This window comes from Paramisgurnus dabryanus, chromosome 17 (assembly GCF_030506205.2).
Source record: "Paramisgurnus dabryanus chromosome 17, PD_genome_1.1, whole genome shotgun sequence".
Classification (NCBI taxonomy): Eukaryota; Metazoa; Chordata; class Actinopteri; order Cypriniformes; family Cobitidae; genus Paramisgurnus; species Paramisgurnus dabryanus.
In genome coordinates this window covers 6182995-6203700 of record NC_133353.1, presented here as the reverse complement: position 1 = coordinate 6203700, position 20706 = coordinate 6182995, and the positions used below count along the sequence as shown (strand labels likewise).

At 36.6% G+C, this 20706-nt stretch overlaps 1 protein-coding gene across 2 annotated transcripts in view; it reads right to left on the bottom strand.

Moving 5' to 3' along the window:
• The window catches only part of mipol1 (mirror-image polydactyly 1), an 83287-nt gene that overhangs the window by 52119 nt on the left and 10462 nt on the right, over window positions 1–20706 (bottom strand). The window contains exons 3-6 of one of the 2 annotated variants that reach the window (XM_065253693.2): window positions 9703–9787; window positions 8793–8866; window positions 3557–3767; window positions 2514–2646 (exon numbers count right to left, since the gene is read on the bottom strand). In XM_065253693.2, the coding sequence (XP_065109765.1) occupies window positions 2514–2646; window positions 3557–3767; window positions 8793–8866; window positions 9703–9787 (503 nt within the window). The remainder of the gene's footprint in view (window positions 1–2513; window positions 2647–3556; window positions 3768–8792; window positions 8867–9702; window positions 9788–20706) is intronic. The other variant, XM_065253695.2, reaches the window with a different exon arrangement.

Below are 20706 nucleotides of genomic sequence, written 5' to 3'. Positions count from 1 at the left end.
TCCTAAAGACAAGGGAAGATGGCGATCAAGGATTACTGCTTTTGGATGGGAGGTTTGGCAGCCGATCTGTAGTTAAGATTGCTTACATTAAGTACATATTTTACACAGTAACGTTAGCTCAGTGTGGATATGCTATGATTTGAACTAAATTAATCTCTGTGTTGTTTATTCTGTTTGTTATCAGAAATAAATCACTCTAAAAGGACTTTGTTGTTATTGATTCATTGCGGAGTTTACCGGAAGACACGTGTGTTCCACGAAAGCCGCTTGTTTATGTTTTTACTGCTAAAACGGTCTAGATATTATTCAAACACTGCTGAGTCAGGTCAAACTTCCATATTTGTATCACAGTCTCACAAAATTCAGATAACTAATAAAAAAAAAAAGAGGAACCTTCATGTCCCATCCATAAATCTGGTCTGGGAATGACACTCCACAAGCATTTCAATGACAGGTTTAACCTCCTGTCTTAAATATTTACATCCTTTTTGTTTTTGTCCTGCTGGACTTTGAAACATGACGGTCTGGGACAGAATTGTGAAGATCACTGCCAGCACAAACACATTCTCAGGACATGTTCCTGCCCTTCTGTCAGGAGTCACAGTTACTTGCAAACCGGGGACATAAATTATAATCATTTCAGATGGCCCACCCCTTCTCGGGCCCTCAAACGCTTTCTCTCCAGATGGGTTCAGGTATGGCACACAAAAACAGCAGCTGGATGCTGATCCGTATCAACCGGATGACCCTGCTAAGTGCCAATAAAATTTTAAGGTTGAAATGTATTGCCAATGTTTCTGTTTGCACTAAGACATGAGATCCAACTTACAATACTACAGAGATCAACATGCATTAAACTCTATTACTAATGATCAACAATAAAGCAACATGAAACAAGTTGCTGTCATTATTGAAATGAAAATTACTTGTAATTTGGTGGAGGTTATTTATGTAAGATCAGCTAGCTATCCCACCAAACAAAAGCCATCATTTCACTAGCTGCTTTTCCATTAAAGATTTGCGCAAAATTTAAGCTTTATTTTCTAAGTTTCGACCAAAAACTATCGCAAAATGACAGCGTTTCCATTAACCAATGTTATGAGACTAAAACGTAATTTTGTTGCCATTCCAAAAACCATAGCAATAGAATGCACAGAACGCAACGCGGATGAGAATGAAAATAAAGCGAAAGTGACTCTAAAGCATACATAGTCGAGTAGTCGACTCCCGAATTGCGGTATTTTGATGTTATGTGCTTTCGGTTCTTGTGATGCAACATGAAGTCGAACACACCTCGTCTGTCTTGTCTTCCAACCAAAGATGCTACGTCATTTCAAAATAATAATTGTGTGTCATCAATGTAAATGCCATTGCCATTGTTTTCATTGCAGTTTTGCGATATATTCTTTTTCGAATTGCCTTAAAAACCACCTCACCCGTAAAACTTTTTTGCGATATATGTGAGCGTATTCAAAATTGTTGTGTTCCACTGGGTGCATTTTCAATTCGCCATTTCAATTTGCGCAATTTGAATGGTAATGGTTAACTATGGACCTGATATAGTCTGGCTATAAATAACCCACTTCATTACATGTCAGTTTTTGTCAAAATAACTTGCAATATTTATATTCCAATCAACATTGATGACGAGGTGTTTAGTTTTATTTATTTATTTATTTTTGGGCTGTGGTCAGACGCGTATACAATTTTCACAGTCCGAATTTTGCCTTGTTTTAGTATAGGCATCTGGGTTGTGTTTGGATAGCTACTATATGTATTTTTAAATGCAAAATTGCTTGATGCGATGTATATAACGTTATTTGGCTAACGTTGTAGCATTAGAATAAGTTTAAAGTAGTCAGTTCTTCCAGAAAAACGCAGCGTTTTTTTGTAATTTTGCGGGCAAAAATCCTTGATTTTGCTGCACATTTTCCTAAAAAAATGCAATGGAATATGCCGGATATTTATGCAATTTTATGCAATGAAATTGCAGGAACTTGCAAAAACTGCGTGAACTTGCAAAAACAGCTTTTGCAGCTTTTGATTGATGTTCATGTCACATAATTACGTCACTTCCTAAAATTCCCATGACAACAGGGGACATGGCTGCACATGTGTGAAGTAAATGCATCATTTTTCAGCTTTCTGCTAAGATATATATGACTTTTTGCTATGAAAATGCGGGGATTATGAAATCATGCAAGCCCCGCATATTTGGCGAGCAAAAATCTGCAATTTATGTGGCGAAAGTGTGGAGTATTTAAAAAGTTTGGGTTGGGCTGATTATGCATTGAATCATGCGATCGCATAATCGAGTTTTTCTGGAGGGACTGAGTAGTGTTACTATTAGTTTATAAAGTTGACAAAAACAGACAGTTTGCTATCCCATAAGGCCACAGTAGTTGAGAAAAATTTGTAAAAAAGCACCTTGAATGTTTAAATCTCTTTCTACAATTCAACCCCAGAAGGAAAATCACAAAGAATAATGAACTTTTCTGTATGTGTGCCTTTACCCTTTTATTGAGGTCTCTAAGTGAATCCAGTTCCTTTAAGAGAAATGCAATGTTCTTCTCTTTATCCAGAACTGGGATTTGCTTTTTGGAGTCACTGATAACTTTGTTTCTCTCTTGGTCCTCGTGAGTTTGCCTTTAAAAAGACAAAAGTTCATTAGAAAATCTTTTATATTAGACTCCCAAACGGGCAACAAAATTGAAGCAGATTCACATTCGTGCAATTATCAAATACACAAGGGATGCACTCTCCCACTTTCTAGAATATTACTGTGACTTATTTACTTTGAGATATTAGTCAAATCATACAGTTTGACCTTTAAGATAATATTGAAGTATTACTGCACTGTATTGCACGGTAAATTAAAATCGGATTCGCTTCTTATTAAGATGGCAAAGAAAATGCATTGAAATCTATATTTATCACATGACGATTCACGTCTTGAAATGATTAAAATAATCGTACAATGGACAGAAATGCTAAAAATGAGCATTCATTTGATGTTCACACTCTATGGAAGGCCTAATAAAAAGGTCACACAGGTTCCACTGCACAGGATATGGCACACTAGCTACTATTTTTCGAAAAGTGAGTATGCAGTGTGTATAGTGGGCACGGTATATAAATTTGCTGCTATGCAAGAATGTATTTGCCAATATCTGAAGAATAGAAGCAAAGCACACTGTGCAGAATAACGTATGCCACAATGCATTACATTCAACTTGGCCTTTCATTTGAACCAGATTGAACCAATTTTTATTTACCTGTTACTAAATAAGTTAGCAAAGCTAAGACATATTAGAGATTAAAATACTCAATATATTTCTGAGAATTGAATTAACTTAAATTAAAAAGAGCATGCATAGCAGTGAGGACATATCACAATGTTGCAGCATACAATATTAAAATATTCAAGCAAGATATGTAAATAAAGTACACATCAATATTAGAATGATGCTTCAAAGCTGAAATGCTACGAGAAAAGTGTGTTCAGGTGTAGTTGTGTGTATGTTAACATGATAAGTACTCGCTCTCTTCTCCTGACCTGAGCGCAGTAGACGCAGCTTTGCTGACGTGAGGTGTGTGAACCGGACTGCCGGTTGTCTCATTTCTGTCCTGTTCCTGCTGTGATGTAGCTCTCTGTAGAGGCCGTTTCTCTTCCATTATTCTCACTTCAGTTGCAGGTGTGCGGGGTACGGGTGGAGGCGGAGGGGGTTTGGCTGGCAAACCTTCACCGGGATGTGGAGTCTTCAAAACTTTGGAAAAATATGGAAAAAGTAAAAAAACACTCCTTGCTACATTGAGGTGTATATAAAATTTGTAAGCAATATAAGGTTTACGTTTAGATATTTGGCAGATGCTTTTATCCGACCAAATAGCGGACTAGTGAACTCACAATAGCCATTGTGTGCGTATGTCTGTTAAGTCCACAAGACCGTAGGATGTCCTATTTGTCATTTTAGGTTTAAAAAAGGTGCTCATGGGTGCCCTCTTTTGCGTCGATATGCACCCTTGATGCGCACTTCTCCTGATCCCACACCTGTGCAAGCTTCGCAGCAGACTTCTTTCTGACAGTCAAAGCGTTACGTCACGAAAGTGCAGACTTGTAGAAAGAACGAAGTGTTTAGGGTGCCATTTGGGATAGGGCCTTACAGTGCATTCAAGATATACTTTTTATTAGTACAGGTATGTGCATTCCCTGAGATTCAGACCTTTATAGTAGCTAACACTATTTGGATACCATTTAATATTAACACTGACATAATGTTCATTTCAACTGAGATAGGAGACATTAGTTAAACATCTCAGAAAGATTCAGAGACTTAAGACAGAAAAACAAAACAAAAGATAGACCATCACAACCATAATTCTTTTAGTGGGTGAATACAGTCTGATGGTTTGAAAAGCAGCTCTGTTGGATGGTTTGCGTCAGCTCCCTAAAAAGGAAACTAGGTCTGGACGTTTTTCACGAGGGAATGTGGCAGTCTGTGCCGAGTGACTGGCAGGAGAGGGAAACAAGGTCTTCTGTCAATGTTTCTGTAGCGCTCACGGCCAGAGACGCTGGCGAGGAGGCAAACACACAGGCCTGTCTATCTGGCAGCATTTCTGACGACACGTTCTGTTCCTTAGGGAAACCTGGATGTACCCTGGACCATTTGTGATCAAAACCGAAAAGTGATGGTCCTTATATCAAAGCTGTTTTTCAAAAGGGCTAATTTCTGTAGCCAAGGTAAGAATGGCACAAAATATAGGCAGAAAATGTAATGCAGAATACTGAGGGCATTACAATAAATAACTGCATTACATAAGCATGCAATTTCCACATAACTACAGTAGTAGTGTAACAAAAAACTGCATTAATGCTATAGTATGCCGCACTGGTCTCCAAAATGGTGCCAAAGTTGCCCATACGGAGTCTGTGAGTTGCATATTCTATTAATAGCCTCAATTTGAATATTTTTATTATATTTTTATTTATTTATTAGCTTGGCTTCTTTTTATGTTTTATCTTTTTAAACGATAATAAAACATATCAACAAATAAAAAAGTTGAGAAGACTATCAAAAAAGTAGACCTCCAGATTGTTTTATCCATTGCTCACAAAATGGTTGGAGACCCCTGGTATACCACTTTCATACAGGTATCACAAAAATGCCCTGGTCTGCTATTGGTTGAAAAAACAAAGCCCCACCCCACACTCGTGTCATTGCTTAAATGAACGTTAATATGTCACATTTTGAAAGCACCACTTAGCAACATTGTTATACTTTCTTTTTTAGTAGTCATATTTTGGGGACTACGATGCCTTTGAGATAGGAGTGAATCATTTTGACAGGAAAGCGTTGGGTGGAGATCATTGAGTAGGATCGGCAAAGGACCTTGGAGACAGGAAGCGAACATGAGCGCACAGGCGTTATACAGTTGCAAGAAAATGAATGTGAACCTTTTGAAATTTCATTGTTTTCTGAATAAATCTGTCATAAAATGTGATCTGATCTTCATCTAAGTCAAGGGTACAACTTAGATGAACATAGTGTCTAAAAAGAATTACACTAAAAAAATCTGATCTTTCATATCTGTATTGAACACACTCATTCAACTTATAAGATAACTAATAGGATAACCCTTAGATAACTAGTTGGATCCCCGTTGGCAGCAATAACCTCAACCAGGCACTTCCTATAGCTGTGGATCAGACCTTCACATCGTTGAGGAGAAATTTTAGCCCATTCTTCCTGTCAGAACTGCTTTAGCTCTGTCATATTCATTGGACGTCTCATGGGTATAATGGCCCTCTTCAAGTCAGTCCATAGCATCTCCATTGGGTTGAAGTCTGGGCTTCGACTTGGCCACTCCAAAAGGCGGATTTTGTGTTTCTGAAGCCATTCTGTTGTGGACTTGCTCCTGTATTTTGGGTCATTGTCCTGTTGCATCACCCATCTTCTACACGGTTTAAGCTGTCGTACAGACATTCTCACAGTATCCTGAAGAATCGTCTGATATACTTGGGAATTCATCTTCCCCTCAAAGATTGCAAGCTGGCCAAGCCCAAATCATGATGTTTCCTTCATGTTTTGCCATGCACTTTCTACACCAGATGTAGCACTGTGTGTTTTTCCAAATAGTTTCATCTTAGTTTCATCAGTCCACAAAACATTTTGCCAATATCGCTGTGGAGTGTCAATGTGCTCTTTTGCAAACATCAGGCGTGCAGCAATGATCTTTTAGTACGCAGTGGCTACTTTGGTGGTGTCCTGCCGTGGAAACCCTGCTTGTTCAGTGTTTTAAGTATTGTAGACTCATGAAAAGAGATGTTAGCAAGTTCCAACGATGCCTTTAAATCTTTGTCTGTCATTCTGGGTTGTTTCTTTACCTCATAGATGAGTCTTCTTTGTACTCTTGGTGTCAATTTGACTGGGCGCCCACTTCTTGGTAAAGTAGCAACAGTCCCAAAGCGTCTCCATTTGTAGATTGTTTACCTAACTGTAAACTGGTGAATTTCTAAAGTCTTTGAAATAACTTAGTAACCCTTTCCAGCTTTATGTAAAGCAACAATTCCTGATCGTAGCTCTTCTGAAAGGTCTTTTTGGCGAGGCATGGCTCACATAAGCGTGTTCTTCTTGTGCACAGCAAACTCCAAAAGTTTTAGGGTTTTTTGTCAGTCAAAGTAGCTGTAGTCCACACCTCCAAATGTATTATCTTAACAAGACTCTTGGTGTGCTTAAACCTGACTCCAATTAGCTTGAGGTAATTAACTCAAGGGTTCACATACTTTTTCCACAAGCACTATGAGGTTTATTTGGTTGTTCTCAATAAAGACATGAAAGATCAGAATTGTGTTATTATTTTTAGACACATTATGTACCAAATTTATTCAGAAAACTATGAAATTCCAATACTTTTTCAGGCAACTGTATGTAGGCGCAACATGTTATACCTTTCAAAGAAAAACACATATGGAGGGTTTATTTATCGTTGTCTTTGTATGCTAAGCAAGCGCAGCCAGAAAGTATGTTTACAACATCGAACAAAATGACATTTCACCTTTACCATCTCCAAGCAAATTAAACAGACAGCAACCCTTAGTGCACGCAGAGGGTCAAGTGCTACACTACGAAAGCAGCTTGGCTGTATTATAAAATATACATAAATCAGTTCAACATCAATGCAATTCAAATCAAACACTGGCTGCCTAAATTGCTGTACCATCAAAAGTGCAAATAAAAGAGGTGAATCGCTCCGTGTTAATAAATGCATCGTGATGCTAGAGACGCAGGATTGTGACCGCGATGTCCAAAAAGCGCCGGCTTAGCAGCCACAATTATTTAGCGAAAGGTCAGGTTTTGAAGTCGAGATCAGGGAGGTCTGCCTCATGGCTTTGTTGCTAGGGCTCGGCTCTCAGGATTGCTAGAGACAGTTATTAGTATTCCCCGTAAGAGACACCAGAGCAAACAGCAAATTCAAACCATGAATAATAACGCCAAACACACTTATAGAAGCCCTTTGTCACACTGCAAATATGCGACTTTTGGATACATTGTTCCCTAACCTGGGTTACTTCTTTAATTTTATCTCTCTCTATGGGTGTCTCTCACAAAGGTAACTGCCCCAGAGAATGCGTTAAAAGCGCCATTTCACTCACAAATAGGGTGAGCAGGGCTTTTAATCTTAGCAATTCCCATTTCCTATGGGAACCAAGTCTCTCGTTTGAAAGCCAGGCATAACTTTAGGAGCACCAGGGCAGGGCAATATTCTGAATTTAAGAAGATGAGCCATTATAAATTCATGGGTGTCACACAAACAGGGGACTTGTATAAGTCCAACACAACAACAAAATGCATTAGACGTCCAATTCTGGATTTCCATATTCACTATAAAACCTAACAGTTAACTTAACTCAAACCATTTAAGTAAACCGGTTGCATTACGCCATTTGTTTTAAAACATATATATTTAAGTACTGTGAACTTGAGTCATGTGCAATTATGCACTTTTATTTAAGTAGTGTGAACTTAATTATAAGTGCATAACTGCATATGACTCAATTAATTTTATTTGACAGTACTCAAATGTATGAGTTTTAAAACTGATGCAACGGTTTACTTACAATAAATGGTTTGAGTTTAGTTAACTTTTGGGTTTTACAGTATTGATTTAATTTCAAAAGTTTTGCCATATGTTTTAATATTACAATGCACAAATTATTTTATTTAAAACTACTTTTCTGTTCAGCTTAATGAAAGGATGCTAAACGAGGCAAAAAATGGTCAACAATGAAAAGGCAAAACTCGTGTGGCCATTTCTTCGCTTGGCTACTGATAAAGAGAGCACAATAGAGAGTCATGTGCCATTTTACTAATGTCAGTCACTAATAACCAAACACAAGCTGTTTAACCCACTGCAAAAAGATTCAAGTGTTTCTGCCACAGCCCAAATGTATATTTGAGCAGAGGCAGAATAAATTTGCATATCAGGAGCGTTTGGTGAAGGGTTGGTAAATACTCTGTTTATCTCTCTTTGTCATTCCAACCAGCCTATCTAAATAGCGTCTCTTTCGTAGCGTTACGGCCAAGCTGATGTTATTATGCGGCAGGTCTCTGTTATGGTGGACGGCGAATTACACATGTAAATAAATGTTTATGCATTGTGTCGGACAGCATTTAGACAACAGAAAAAGACTCGAAAATGGAGTCTCTAAAGACAAATATCCATGCATCAAACAAATAAAGGTCAGAAATTGTCATTTAAAAAGACGATTTTCTTTTTTCCTAATGCATTACCCAGTATGATTTTTTCCTCCAAGGCTTTTGATGAACTTTGATTTGGAGACACAGATGAGTCTTGTTCAGAAGATCTGAGTGCAAAACAGAAATAAATCAACTTTTTTCTGGTCATTGTGTCACATCTACTCGATATCTAACAGCGCTGCAATAAAAGTGAAGCTATGGCTGACCCGCTCAGGTAAAGGATACAGGATATTGACAAACTGTACATCAATGACAGCGCTTTGATGGACTTGCTGTCGGCTTTTTCTCTAAAGCGCTGTATAAAGGCGGGACATGACACAAATATCAAAGACCTTCAAGTGTTCGCACCCAAAGAGAACCGTTTAGACAACTTGTTATAGCTATACTGTGCATCTACGTCTAACAAACACAGCAATCTCAAATGTAGTAAATGCATAAGATGAGATTCATAAATATGTACATCCAAATACATCTTTCTTTCGAATACCATAATATGTCTTAACGGTAAATTCAGTGTATCAGTGTACTACTTTTGCATGCAATTGGTTTTTGCACACTTTTTTGTCCATGCATTCTTTGTTTTTAAATGCTGAAAATGTCAAAATACAACCAAAAATTCATTTAAAAGATAAGTTGGTGCTGATCGTTTTACAATAGTGAATATACCATGGATCAGGTCCCATCTCCACACGAAAATTGCACCCGTATTGCATTCAGATTCAAGATGAACAAACTGAACTAGCAGCTGATTTTTAAACATTGTAACACAGATTTGGATTTAGAAAACATATCTGTGCAAAGATATCATTACAGGATGTAATCATCGCCCCTCAACGTACACCGATAAACATTTCGCACATATTAAAAAACCGTCCTTAATTGTAACATGTGGAAGAAAGCCATTGACAAACAGTGTAAAATGAGCAGAGGAAAGCATCTTTACCCAAGTTGTGGTGTGGTCTCTGAACAATGGTGCCTTACGGGGGACGGAAACCTTTGTTTCAGTTCTTCATTGACTTTGGGATTAGCTGGAAATATATAGAAGGGATATGATTAATTTCAGTGCGGAAAAAATGCAGCCTCCTTTTCCATTAGACGTAGAAAGGTTAGTATTAATTAAAGCCTGTCAATATGATCTCGGGGTGCATGGTGAAGAGCGATCTTTAATAACCTCTGGAGTACAGGCAGCAAAACAAGGCGAGCGGCTTTTAATTTGCCCGCCTGAAATTATGCTTTAAGACTTTATCTCATCCACTGTGTACCGGCGCTTTACCTCACAGTTTATGGAGGGCTAATGAACGCCGGCAATTAACAATTGGTAATCCCCTCCATGCAATTGATTTAATGCTTTTAGCTATCGGAAAAGTAAACAGGTATTTAATGCAGCTCAAGTCATATCAGATCCTAGTCGGGAATCGCCAATTACAGCATCATCTACTCAGGTGTAATTAAATAATGGTGGATCATTTAGTTTAGTGAACGGAAGCTAATTCATAAGCAAGCAACAAACAGACAGGAGGCAATTAGGAGCGCTGACATTCAGACTATATGGAGCCTGTTGCTGGATGAATGATGCTATGAGATATGGTAGAAAGCTTCCCTCTAGTGGTGGTGGAGCTTCTGATAGAAAAAAAATCATCTTAAATCTATCATGTGAGAGTTTGCTTATAAACAAATATTCACAGTTCTGTCAACTGTGGAAGAATGCAAAATCCTTAAAGGGATAGTTCACAGAAAAATGGAAATTCTGACATCGTTTTTTATCCTCAAGTTGTTTCAAACATGCATAAATTAATAAATAAAATATATTTTAAGCAACCCGATCAGAAGCACCATTGACTTCTATAATAGGAAAAAAGGATATTATGGAAGTGAATGGTGCTTCTGATTGGTTTGGTTACAAACATTCCTCAAAATATCTTCCTTTGTGTTCAATTGAACAAAGAAATGTATACAGGTTTGTAACAACATGAGATGATGACAGAATTTACATTTTTGGGTGAACTATCCCTTTAAAGGGCCACAGGACACAGAATCAGGATGACGCTTTTATAAATAAATATGTTACAAAATGTTATTCACAGCAATGATTTCTGGTTCCCCAAAGAACCTTTAGTGAAATAAGCACCATTACCTTTTCACCGTTTAATAGCCTTTATCCACTAAGTAGCTTACGTGAAACAAAAAGGTTCTTAAAGGTGCCAAATAATGCATTGAAATAATATGTTAAATTGTTCTAAGATATCTACATAGAAAGTATGTGGCTTTATTACGTGAAAAAATTATCCAGTATCACATGTCCATTTACAACCTTTGCCTTTAGGCGTTAAATTAGTGCTTCCGCGTCTAGTTTGCAGCTTGAACATTTTGGGTTTACTCGCTTCATTCACGCGTGAAAGCCACACGGGAAATTCTAGTTTTCGAGAAATGAATGCGGAAATTCGCGTCATGGGAGGGGCTTCTGCGACTCCGCTCGCTTTCTGTAATCACGTCACTACTAGAGCAAGCTACTGATTGTTTAGCACGTTTTTACGCCAAAGTTAACATTTTTCAACCTGCGGCAAAGCTCAGTTCACACCATTCGCTCGGATGAGGCGGAATCGCGTTTACCGGGCTGCGCTAAACGCCTCATTCGCGCTGCGAGACCTCCAGACGCACATCAACACGTCTTTCCATTGACTTAACATTGAAATCACTCGTGTTTGACGCCTCTTCCGTGGTTGGTGTGAACGCAGCATTAGAATGAAATGGTCTATAACTTATTTGAAAGGGTCATGAATAATAATGTTAAGCTCTGTTCTGATTGGCTGTTTCTCAGAGCAGCTTCTTTTAGTAGCTCTGTGTGTGTGTAAACAGACCTTATATTTGAGCCTGTATCAGATGAAGATACAGAATTTGAGGAATAATTAATTGTTTGGAGATTGTTAATGGACATTTCTGAGTGGTAAGTTTGTATTTTTTAGTATGGACCTGCAAAGCGTAACTGTAACGTCAATAGTAGAACTTCAGCCTAAATGCTAGCATATAGCATTAGCTAGCACACGGCGCTAACTCAGCAATGACACTTTGTTTTTAGCATTTTAACAACATTGTAATTAATTGAATGTGTAATTTTATGTTGGGGTGTACATCTCGACTGAATCGTTACAGATTGGCCTGTTTTCCAGCAGTCTTTTGCATGCACAAGGTTTACATAAGAAGTTATTACCTGCTCATGATATGTCATTACCATATACATAACTCTTATTGTTAATCTATGCCTAGGTAGATACAGTTTTACATTCAACGGCACCTTTAAGATGTTAAAGGTTCTTTATGGAACCATACAGCCAAAAATGTTTCAGGTATCCTGTAACGCCTTTATTTTTAATGGTGTATACTTTAAATCCCATGCAATAAAATCTATTTACTTTCTGTTTTAGTAGAGTACATACAGTACAAGAGTTTGTTCCTTTTTTATAGCCAAATGCTTTTTTTGACAACTATGAATAATGATTTGCTACTTGCTACTGCTAGTCAGAAGCAAGTAAGGTTGAAGTTGAAGTCAGAAGTTGGTTGAACAAAATTTGACCCTTTTTATCCTAGCAAGCATTTCATTGAACAGGTTGAATTGTCTTGCAAAACCAAGTTGTTTTAACTTCATGCTGCATACAATGCTTTATCAGTACAATGATAATACTCAGCTATGCAAAAATATGTTCAGTTTATTATATTATATTATTTACATTTAGTATTTTCTTCATTGGTGTCTGTGACCCAACCAGAACAGAGCTGCCACAAAGTTTTTTGATTTCATGAGATCCATATGCAAATAACTAAACCATTGGACAAATTAGGATCAATTTCATGGGAAAGGAAACCGAGGTCAGGAAAAGGATCTAAAGGTCTGGGGGCATCATGGGAGAAAGAGGAAAAAGAGGTGAGAAAGAAGTGAGAAGACCGCTCGCTCTTGGGAGGTTGGGACTCGGCGGGTGGGGTGACCCCTGGGGCAGATGCCAGTGGAACGTTATCCCTGCGCCGTTAGCCAGCACACACAGCTCACACACCCTCACACGCTATTCAGCTCAGACACAGTCAGGCGTGAACGGACAACTGGCTTTTTGTGCCAAAAACCGCAGGGCTCCATTAATCTCAATGATAGACTCCGAGCAGAAGCCGCACTTTCACAGAGATGGAGAGGAAGATGAGGATGAAGAAAGAGTCTTAAGATAGTAGCTACGCCCAAGATGCCTGGTAATCCTTTAACGCTAACAAGAGAAAGCAGCTTTGGAAAGACAGAAAGGGAAAGCAACAAGGTAAAGCATACAGACGTGACCTTTTGATGTTCCCGTAATTTCCAGCGAGACGCATTACACAGTTCGCTTCACCAAATAAATTTGGCCTGATTCATTGATTGACGCCAGTTCCTGGGAGAACAGCCCCAAAAACGTAATGAAACTGATATCATCCAATAATCCGATATTGAAAAATGGAGAAGCACTCGTTCTGGTTTAATGAAAGTTTGAATTGTGCGCAGTGCAATAGGAGGCCCGATTCTGTTTGGCTGCCGCTCCAGATGGTGAATTTGCATCGCATCTACATTTTTTACATAATCTGCTGGAGTTTCATGATAGATTAATGAGCTATTAGACCTGGCGCTCATGGGGTGGGACTGAAAACTACATTTGAGCAAAAGTGTGTAGAGCAACATGAAGAACTCATCATTGGTGGCATTCATTTAAAAGTTAGTTTGCACGACAATACAGCGACTGCACAGGATAAAATCATATTCAAATTAAGTGTTTAAAAGTATTACATAACTTAGACACAAACGAAAAGGTCATGCATTAATACAAATGCAACTTTTGTGAAACCATAATGAAACCAACAATTCAACGCACGCAGATTTACAAGTATTAGCCGCCATGTCTTTAGATAACACTAAATATTCACAAAGATCCTCTCACGATGATGAAACATTAATTGGTAATAAATCAAACCCAAAAGACGCCCAGAATTCTTACAAAGCAGCGTTTGCCACTTAAAACCACTTTATCCTTCCTTCCAACTTTTCTCATTTCAATTTGTCCTTTGCTGTCACTCAACGATCTTCATTTTCTCATCTTGTAGACTTTAAGCTAATTGCCTCGGCGGGCCACTTATTATTCATGTACAATTATTGCAGTGTAATGTCTTTAAATCCTTTTAAATGACCATTCATGCATCGCATTCATTGAAAACGCCTTTGATGTCAGTCAAAGATGGAATTCTTCAAAAAGAAACGTCTAAGCCCAATTTCAATCGCTCGGAAAGGGGGGCTTGGCGTTCCCCTGTAAAATAAACCAAATTCCATTAATTTTTTAAGCTGCATTTAAACGCGAAGTTTCCAGATTCCTCGGGCTGTCATTTGTATTCCAGCTGGCTTTATGAATATTAATAACAGTGTTATCCTGATTAAACGAGCTTCGTGCGAAATCCCCACGAATCTACCAGCTCAGGATTCTCGTCTTACCGATTCTTTATGAATTTTGATATGGACATTAAAGTGGAGAGAGTCTTAAATCAGGTTTAATTGTACAGCATGCTTGTGCCTGGGAATGAAAAGGAAGACATGAGCTGAACAGATATGGATAAATAAGATCTTTTTTTAAAGAGAGGTGGGTGAAAGCACGCAGATGCAGGCCACCCCGCCATGTTATTTGATTGTCATGGGCTGTCGTGAAGCTCTGAACGGTTTCAACTGTTCTGGGATCAAAAGATTTTATTGACTCGTTGACAGATATTCGCAATAGAAACCCTTTTGTCGTTCAGTTACATGCATTGCCCGTTATAAACAAATAATGGCAGATGGTATCGCTGTTTTACCATGACTGAGTCAAATAAATTAATCAGAATAAAAAAACAAAATAAACATTTACTTCATAACGCATATACTTTTAAATACATATTGACTGTAAATAATATATTTTTCACATTCACAAAGCCAACGTGCTCCACTGAAATTCACTGTGAACAAACAATAGTAGGGTGAAAAAAAATTCCTGGAAGGAATTTTGTGAAACTTTTGTAAAAATGACAAAAAATGTTGGCGGGCAACTTTTCAAAAAATGGAGTTAAGACTGTCCCTTCCATTTTCGGTGCAGATCATTAAAATACTAACTAATCGAAAGTAAAATGTCTGTCTAGGGAAGTCAAAGTCACTTCAGGATGAAGGTCTATAACTATGCAGCCCCTCAAATGAAACCATAATTCCCGGCATTACTTGACAATTCTTCAGGTAGACTTTATGTTTCTCAGACGATGAAGATGTCTAGTAGGGAGAGAGTATAGGATCTGTGAGACGGGGTGCATGTCTTATAGGCATAAAGCTCATAGTCAGAGCAGTGGCAGTGATAATTGAATTGAGCCTGTGGGAAATGAGCGAGCGCTTGCATCTCAGATCTCTCTGATGGATCCATCTTTGATGGCGTCTATCGGGCCACGATTCGCTGATCCTCTTGTATTAAGAGGGGAGGAGAAATGACCCTCCAAATCTACCAGGATGAGTGCCTCAATTTCCTCAGATCCAACTAATTTGGGTGCGAGAGATCTGGGAGTCAAGAAACTGCTCCCTATGGCCCACAACTGATTTAAAATATGATGAATAAAATGCAGGAAAACTGCCCCAAAAGCATGTCTAATAGATAAGGCTTGAATACTCTACTTGATGTTTCAAGCATCCATGTTTCAAACAAAACAAATACTAGTGGCTATTATTGCATTGACAACATCAGCAGAATAATTACTTGAACCAATATGACTTCTATCAGAAATGTTAAATACCGCAATACAAATAAATCTTTATTATAAACTATGACAATTCAACAGGAAACACTACAGATTATCTGATTAATAATTAATGTCCCTTAACTCCCATGACTAAACAATATCTTATACTTTGTACTATATATTAGACATAATACATAATACTTGCAGTCAGTGGTATCAGATAGCTATAAAACAGATTTATATGTCATAAAAACAGCTCTATGAATACATTTTCAAACCAGTTTATTCTTTACCTTACATTTCAGATTTTATAAATATACACTGTAAAAAAATTCCGTAGAAATTTCAATGGTTTTGCAGCTGGGTTGCCGGTAATTTACCGTAGATTTAAATTTATGTTATTTACTGGCAAGAGTTTGTTCAAAGTTAAATAAATTTTAAATATTAACAAGTCTTTATCTTTACAGAATACAACTATACAATAACAGCCTCATGCAAAGCATTCTGGGAACCAGAAATCATCATCAACCTTTTTCTGTTTTTTGCTTCAGATTTTGTTTCCCAGAATGTTTTGCTTGATGCTGTTTTTTTAGTTTTACTCTATAAAGACAAAGACTTGTAAATGTTTAATGTTCATTTAACTTTGAACAAAATGTTGCCAGTAAAAGACATAAATTTAAATCTACGATAAGTTACCGGCAACCCAGCTGCAATTTCTACGGAATTTTTTACTTTCACATTTGTGACCCTAGACCACAAAACCGTTCTTATGTCGCACAGGTTTATTGTAGAAAGTCAACAATACATTGTACAGGTCAAAATTATTTTTTATTAGATTTTTTTAAGCAAAAATCATAAGGATATTAAGTAAAGATCATGGTCCTTGAATAAATTTTGTAAATTTCTTACCAGGAAATATATAAAAAAATATTTATCATTAGTAAATTGTTTTTGCTAAGGACTTCATTTGGATAAATTTAAATGTGATTTTCTGAATATTTAGATTTTTTGCACACTCAGATTCCAGATTTTCAAAAAGTTATCTCGGCAAAATATTGTCCTATCCTCACAAACCATATATAAATATTGAAAAGCTAATGTATTCAGTTTGCAGATTAATCTCAATAAAAAATACCAGAGTGGTCCAGAGTCACATTTATTTATTTATTCTCTCTTAACCACCTATTCTGATCACAGAATTATTTTAAAGTTGCCTGTTTTTATGCTACAGCAACTGCAACATAAAGCAAGCTGCAATTTTTATTCCTAAATTATTCATGAATGAAGTTAAACATAATTGCATGCAGAGTAAAATACTACAGTATTGAATTACTAAAAATATATATATGCAAAAAAATATATATGCAAAAAAAGGTTAATATATTATATATAATTTATTTTTTTATTTGCAGAGTTGGTGTTTTAGCTAATGAAATTTTTTTCATGCAACTGATGTTACTGTATGTATCTCCTTTCGTAACATATGCAAAACATTCGAAACTGAACCATTCAATTTCTTCCTGCAGCAGGATTTGTGGTTTGTGGCATCATGTGTCACAGTCATTCATCAAAAATTCATTTTATAAAGTCTGTATATGTAAGGACTTAAACTAACGGCATTTTATATCAATTCTGCAATTGGATGTCAAAAGTGAATATTTCAACAAATGGATCATTTATCTGCTGAATGTAACCCCAAAATTTACTGTGTAAATATGGACTAAGCTGAGATTTGCATTGGCTAACATTTGGGAGGGAGAAGAGAGTTATTTAAAGATGAGCTTAATGCAGTCGAAACAAAAGGTGAAAAGATTTCAATCATTATTTTAAACTGTATCACGTCTGCAACACAAAAAGCCAAGTGAATTCAGATATGAATTCACATGAAAGATATACGATTTTTCGAAAAAGTAAACTCCAAATGCTACTACAGGTACACACTTCTCTAAAATGTACACTGGCAGTCAAATGTAGTGGTCAACGGATAGGGTTTTTTTTATGACCAATTCAGATATTAAGAAAGCTGTATGGCCAATATGAGGCCGATATAACACAAATAAAATATTTAAAAAGAGACAAAAGAAAATTGGTGAAACTAATAAACATTTGCTATGCATAAGATTTATAAATATACCTTTTAAAGTACTTAAAACATATTTACAAGACATAATTAATGTGGATCTGACATCTCACGGCAATGTTTGTGGGTTAAACTAGCGTGTTGTTATACATAACGTCATTTAAAAAAGTGAATAAAGATTGGTGACACCGAGTGTCTTTTCATTAAAAACAACAAATTTAAGTAATAGAGAAAATTAGCCTACTGGCCCAATGAAAAGATTTCCAATACCCCCCCCAAAAAAAATCAAAATATCGGTCGATATATCGGCCTCCCAAAATATCGGTCTATCACTAATGAAGTGTTTGATTTTGTGTTAATCATGTTAAAAACTTTATTTAACTCCACTTAAATTCCTGAAATTTCTTTTGCAGCTGAATATAAAATGTGCCTTCTGTATAAATTACTTTACAATACTAAAATAAAAAATAATGAGTAAATTAAAAAAAGTCCAAGAGAAAATGCCCAGAATGTATTGTATACAGCTGTATTGTATGCAGAACTACGACACTAAAAACAAAATATAAATATATAAGATGTTTCCCAACATCTGACTGGCAGTCAAGACCCGAAGCAATAAAAGTAGTTTGTTTACATAAAAATATCCAGCAGTGTCATACTAAGGATTTTCATAGCAATGCTTTTATTTGTGACCACCCTTGCTCTTGTGCCGATCAAAACTCGACACTTCAACCACATTCCTTTCGACATTTTAACTCGGGCACAGAAACGCAGAGAAAACAAAGCCTTATTGTGGCAAGAAAGATTGTGAAACTAGTGCAAGGTGGCGTCACCAGCCGTGAGACTGTTATTACTCATCGAAGAGACGCCAAACAGGAGAGGTTGGGCTCGGTGAGAGAGTCAACTGAAGGTCAGCCGCCTTATGAAAGGCATTCTGGACGAGAGTTTCGCCTTCTTGACTCTCTGTCGTTTCTACAGAAAGCTCTGCAAGTTTCAACGCATCATCGCTCTACTCTCCAATAAAAATCTAACTTTGTATGTTCATGTCCTCATTTTGTAAATTACATTGAATAAAAGCATCTGTGAAATAAATCATTCTTCAATGTCTATTACTGATGATATCTTCTATTTTCTTTTGCATGTTCTTGCACTCCCTATCTACACAACTGCTTTTTTGTCAAATGCTAATATAGTATTTAACATAGTAATATAGCAAGTGTTATTATTTTTTATTAAAACCAAACAACAGTGATAAATATTTGGCTGTGTGATTGTGATTGCTTGGCCTATTAAATGCCTAAAAAAATTAAAAAAAAAACACAAATTGTACCTGCTGTGTTGATTGCATCTTAAAAGGGTTTACATTATTCGAATCACAAGAATTTCAGCTTTCCAAAGATATGTGACATGTTTAGCTTTTTGTTTTTAATTTTCTGTCAAATAATGCAATGTCCCTCCCACAGTACGCTGGAATTTTAAGGGTTTTAACAAAAACACAAGCTCACTTTCTCCAATTTTTCCCTTTTAACATACATAAAATCCGATCTTAATGGCTTTAAACTGATTTTTGAACAAGTGTACGCACCAGATCTGAAGATTTACAGCAGATATTGATAGCTTTTGCATCTTTTCCTTCTATAAATCGATCGTGCTTTGAATATTTGGACTTGTTGTGCTGTGTTTTATTATATAATAAATAAATGTGTACATTATTTGCTTAAAATGGTTGAAGTGTTTAATGTTTGATATAAATAAAATGAATCTTGAAGGTTTAAATTAAATTGCAAAATTAAATCCAATTATTTAATTATTTAAAGTCTCACCTGCTGCCGCTAGAGGCGCTAATTTAGTAAATGCATATTTTTGTTGTATTTCGGGGGATTGACAAATGACCTAAACAATCGTATGGTTTGTAATATACACCAAATTCAAGATAACATAAAAAACATAAAAAAGATAACACTTTCCATGAAAGTTTATAATGCAGACATACGGTAATGCCTTATAAAAAAACAATATATTATATCATATAATAAATAATAATAACAACAACAGTTATAATACGTTATCATACTTACCCATTTGTGGCTAATATACGTTTTAAAAGTATGATGATTTATAACATAATGAACTACATCAGTAACCATATAAAGAACAAGTTATTACAATGTATTGCATGATTCATATCAAAACATTGCATAAAATCTTATGAGTGGTCTTTCATTGCTTAAACTAAAGTGACAGCTTTTTTATAAAGCATTATGCATGCATTATAAAGTATTATAAAAAGGGGCTTCATAGAAAGTGTTAACAAATAACCTCAGATCTTACAGTAACAATAGTCAAAAGTAAAAAACATAATAGTGACAAGTAATCAAAGGTAAACAAATATTCCTACAATATAATATTCCTAAACGGAAAACTTTCATATCAACTCAACATTTAAGGCGCAAGGGCTACAAAACCCGTTGCGATCAGTGTGCATGTCACCTCAGCGCCCGGCGCTAAAACACACACATAGCTATTGGTGCGAGGATCCTCAACAAACACATCTTCCTTTGTTCAGGAAATCCTTTCTCTAACACGACCTGAAAAGCTGAACTACGGGCAATGCAGAAGCGTCAAATCCAAACAGACCTCTTCTTTTTTTTCCACCATTAATAATGAGAGGTGCTTGTGCTTCGACCTGTCCTTCAAACAAACTGCTTCAAACAGCGGGAGACCGAACATTAAGGGCTTCTTTTTAACTGGAGAACATTTGGGAACAAACAAAGTTTGTATAAATGTGTGATATTGGGATATCACCGGCACTTGGGCGCTACATGCGGAGAGACTTGCGGGAGGTATTGTGTGAGCAAGGATGTACATCAACGCAAATATTTACAGAGCAGCTATTGTACAATAGCAGAGTCACATGACCGGCTCTTCTCAACCGCATGCACGCATACATTGCAATGATGCTTGTCTCTATGCAATAAACATCTCGCATTAGAGGACTCATATTGTAGTTGGCTTTGATAACATACTACACTTTTAAAGCATTTCAAAACTAAAGCGAAAAAACTAAAAATGAATGCAGAAATCTGCCGAGGACAGGGTTATTTTCCTAACGTCAGGACA